General features: G+C 41.0%; 1 protein-coding gene across 1 annotated transcript in view; it reads right to left on the minus strand.

The window, feature by feature from the left end:
* Positions 1-4,748, minus strand: part of LOC101859319 (peripheral plasma membrane protein CASK) — a gene marked incomplete at its 5' end in the record, with an annotated part of 33,909 nt that overhangs the window by 6,339 nt on the left and 22,822 nt on the right. The window contains 3 exon segments of the mRNA XM_013080779.2: positions 195-397; positions 2,679-2,900; positions 4,475-4,622. Coding sequence (XP_012936233.2) covers positions 195-397; positions 2,679-2,900; positions 4,475-4,622 — 573 coding nt within the window.

Genomic DNA, 4,748 nt, shown 5'->3' on the forward strand with positions numbered 1-4,748 from the left:
TGTGTGTGTGTGTGTGTGTGTGTGTGTGTGTGAGAGAGAAAGTGAGCATGTGTTTGTGTATGCGTATGTGTGTCAGTGTGTGAGCGTATGTATGTGTGCGCATTTGTGAGTGTGTATGTAGGCATGTATGTGATATACTTTACTTTCACCCAATAACAAACCCGTATCGGGTTGTCACAGAACAGGAGGCCCACCTGAGGCTCCACATCTAAGATGGCCATCAGGCCGTTGCTGTGAATGCTGCGTATCGTCTCCAGCTTGGTGCCATACATGGCGTCCTCGTGTGTCCCATACTCCAGATACTCGTTGTTGGCGATGTCCCGCATCATGGCCTCATGGGACACGAAAAAGTAGTTCTTCCCATCCCCCTCGTCACTGCGTGGGGGTCGGGTGGTATCTGTAAAGGAAGAAATTTGTGCGAGAGGTTTGTACAATATTTTCTCTGATATATTGTGCACCCTGTCGGCGTTTGTGGTGTGTGGGTGGTTGGCGGGTGCTCCGGTGTGGTTTGCTTCTTCTTTCCTATCAAACATCTATCATCTTTATCTCTCCTCCTTTTTTATGTATGTTACTCTCTTGTGACACATTTATTCTTCGGCACTTACATGACCTTATTGTGCCGTAAAACACTTACTAAAACTAAAACTAAAAGGTGTCTGTGGTGTAATAGCTAAGGTCTTTGCTGCAGCATGCACAAAATAGTTCTTTTTCCAAATGGTAAGGATTTTTGTAGAAAGTCTCTGTCTTTGGACCATAGTATCCCATCACTCAGCCAAAAGTTGGCCCCAACAGGCAGGGCTAAGGCAGCCTGCATTTGAACAATCTAAATTATGGCGACGGTTTTCAAATCCTTTTGGTCTCCAAATATTTACAATGACAATTATACACGGCGGCACCTGGTAGAATTTTGTGGGTTAGGTTTCAAATAATCTTGGTTGACATCTTCGACTCTGCGGTATTCGTAACACTCTGTTGTATCTGTATGGGCAGTAATTTACGTGTATATGTTGGGTATTTATAGTATTTGCAGACGCTTTACACCCAGTGATACCAGTAAGGGTTGGGGGTTTGTGTGTCAAATTTTGTTTATAATTCTTTGACATTTTATACCTTGTGATACCTGTCAGGAAATGAACTCCCTGTCGTATCTGTAAAAGAATTATATACCTTGTGGTATCTGTCAACTCCCTGTCGTATCTGTAAGAGAATTTTATACCTTGTGGTATCTGTAAAGACAAAACTTTGTGTGTACGGCTGTGTAGAGTATTTCAACATCCCTGGGATAAGACTGCCTACCCCAGAAAATATCACAATTCTGTTAATCTGATGAATCGATAATAAATTATTCATTTCATCCTTTCAGTCAAAGACACCCCCTGAATGCTCCAAAAACATAACAATAAAGCCAAATAACCTTCTGGCCCACTTGATTGATAAAACCAAATAATTTTGTTGTCTTCTCTTGCCCTTTTTTAAACTCCCAGTGGAGCACAGGCCATCAACAACATTACTCCAGCGAAGCCTGTCCTGAGCATCCTTTTCTATCTGTTTCCATGATGTCCTCGCTTTTTCAATTTCCGCTTGTACCGCTCGCCTCCATGTCATCTTTGGTCTTCCCTTATTACGCTTTCCTTGTGGGTTCCACGTTAATGCCTGCCTGATGATGCTTGTCGGGGGTCTCCTCAGGGTGTGTCCAATCCATTTCCATTTCTTCACCTAAATATCTTCCTTTACTGGCCTTTGGCTTGTTCTCTCCCACAGTTGAGCATTCGTGATTTTGTTGTATTTCCTGTAAAATTTGCTCTGCAGGTGTTTGATGGTCTTATCACAGGAGCTATGATTTGTTGATATTTTAAACTGTTTTACACAATGGAGAACAGTTCAAAAGCAGAAAGTTTCACCTCAGATCTGGCAGACTGAGCCAAAAGGTAAATTCAGCTCAAGCAAATACCAAATCAAGGCAAGGAAAGAATAAGATATGTTAGGAGGGTGCTCTAGTGTGGTTTGCTGCTTCTTTCCAATCAAACATCTATTGTCCTTATCTCTTCTTCTCCTTTTTTGTTTGTTACTCTCATGTAATACCTCTAATCTTCAGCACTTAAATGACCTCACTGTATTGCAAGCGCCATAAAACTTTTGCTAAAACAAAACGATACCAACTCCTCAGTGTAAGATTCCGTCATACGTCATTTTTTCAAGTGGCACATGGCAAAGTCTTCTGCTCAGCAGTTAAAATGCTAATTATTCTTCAAGACAAACACCACAAATCACAGGGTTCCTACTCATCAAGAAGTACAAATTTCCTGGGTTGTTTTTTTTCGGTTGCCCCCTAGAATTTGTGACCATTTTCAAAGGGATCTTATTTTTTGATATAACAGCTGGGAGGAGGAAATGAAAAGAAATGCAAGATAAATTTGTAACATAGTCACAGATAGTCCCTTTTCCTAAGTTGTCAAGGACAGGGGTTGTATGAAAATTGTAAGGTAAACAAAGTCGCGATTCCGCCAATTTCATGAAGGGCAGCCCTTTAATTTCCCAGCTGTCTCAAGTATATTTTCGTTTCTATTCATTTTCAAGGTGATTTCTCGATCAGGAAATCTGAAAATGAAAGGCCTGGCTTTTTCTCCTTTTCCCTGTTGAGAGGGAACCCTGAAATCAACATGACCGTCTCTACTCACGAGGTATGGGATAAGCAAACTTATCCGGATGTCCAGTGATGAGGGTGTTCTTAATGTGTCGACGCCCGACCCCGTGTGCACCGAGAAGCACCAAGGTCTTACGCATGAACTGTGGCAGTCGCACAACCTCTTCGTAGGTTACAAGGTCAAGTTGATCGAACACAGCATTATGCTTGGCCAGGTACTTGTCCTTCTTTTTCCGGGCAAACCATGAACAATTGGCTGAAAAAGAAAGCAGAGAATGAACATATTGTAAATCATTCTTTTTGCACTACATTTTAAAACAACATTAAAAGACCTTAATTTCTTGAATGCACATTATTATGTGTTCACTATTTTGGACAGATGTTTTGATTCTGGCATAATGTTGATCAGTCATGGGGAAGCATGTCCACGTCACAGCTTAGATTATGCAATTCTTTTTTGTGAGGCAGCGGGGTGGAATCAGGCTCTCGTCAAAATAATCAAAGTGAAGAAACTTGCATTTTTCTGCAGGTTTGTGAATTTTTATCAAATTTTCGTTTTTTGGCTCAACACCTTTCGTGCCCATTAAAGAACTCATTTCTGCGTGGATGTTTCTGAAAAACACTGATTAAAGGTAAAATAAATGTAAATTTTCAGTTGCCACGGACTCTTACTCTTAAGCTAAGGAAAAAACTAATCTTTGGCGGCCATTTTCTCACTAATGTTACCTCTGAAAACAGGTGACCCCACCTCCTTCATTCGCAAATATCTCGACTTGTATTCAAGATAAACGGGTATTTTTTTCATCCAAATAAAGACAGATGAACACGCTTTAAGATGATACCAATAAATCTACACGCCCAAAAATTGACAAGAGCCTGATTCCACCACGCTGCCTCACCTATATATCTTGCAGGCCATAAGTAGGAGAAAATGGGTGAAATTGGTTGACCAAGCTCTCAAAAGTGAGACAAAAACTGACACTTCAGCATATTTACGTCATAAGGGCATTTTATGCGATAAAAATCTCTGGATTGATAACAACGACGACATGAGACAACATATAAGATCAACTGCTTCTAGCAGGGCAGGAAACTATTGATTGTAATAGTAAAGAAGGAGAGTTTTGTTTTGATTAATTATCACCTCATCGAGGGCCACATTCATTATTAATTACAGATTCGACTCGCACGCCACACTGAAACTGCTCACAAGTCGGGTCTTGCCCGCAATCTGTAGTCTGCTCATGTCTGATGTAGAAGGGTCTATAGGTCCAAAATAAAGGTCTGAATATTTGACCTTCACCAGCTAAATATATTCGAAGGTTCAAAATAAATCTCTGCAAAATCGACTTTGCTCAACTAGATGCATTCGTAGGTTCAATATAAGTACGCATCCAACTGAACAGCGAAAGGAAAGATGGCTCTAGTGTTTCCTCTTTGTCAATGAAAAGAACATCAACGCTACAAACAAGAAAAGTTTTAAAGCCTACAATACCATTTTTTTTTTGGAGTAAAAAAAGCAAATGGGCACAATAATGGCTATTTAGTACTGGGAAAAGTAAGACACAGACAGATCCTACAATATGAAAAGTGTCAGCAGTTTTACTAACAATTGCCTCAAAACTTCAAGTTCCTTTCAGAATTTCACAGATCTTAGGGGGTTCAATCAAGTTTGGGAGATTTCAACAAACTGGGAGGATTTTATCAAACTGAGTGCGAGATTTCATCAAACTTACAAGGGTTACTCATTTGTCAACTGATCAAATAGATTCAATCATAATGATCAGACAGGATCAGAGCGAGAAAAGTCCAATAATCTATCGAGCCTACCTGCATGCTCGTGTTTGGCCCTCTCGATGGCTGCGCAAGCTGTCCTCCACTCCTGCAGCTCAGGGGAGGGAATGAGGCCGGCAGGCCCCGAGCTCTCGTTGTCCCATTTCTTGGCCTGCCACCAGTCCGAGTCATCTTTGCTTATGATCTAGGGATGAGGATGATAGACCATGACGGCGATGGCTGATTTATGATGATGGTGATGGAGTGGTGGTGGTTGGTGATGATGATGATGATGATGATGATGATGATGATGATGATGATGATGATGATG

Source organism: Aplysia californica, unplaced genomic scaffold (assembly GCF_000002075.1).
Source record: "Aplysia californica isolate F4 #8 unplaced genomic scaffold, AplCal3.0 scaffold00099, whole genome shotgun sequence".
NCBI lineage: Eukaryota > Metazoa > Mollusca > Gastropoda > Aplysiida > Aplysiidae > Aplysia > Aplysia californica.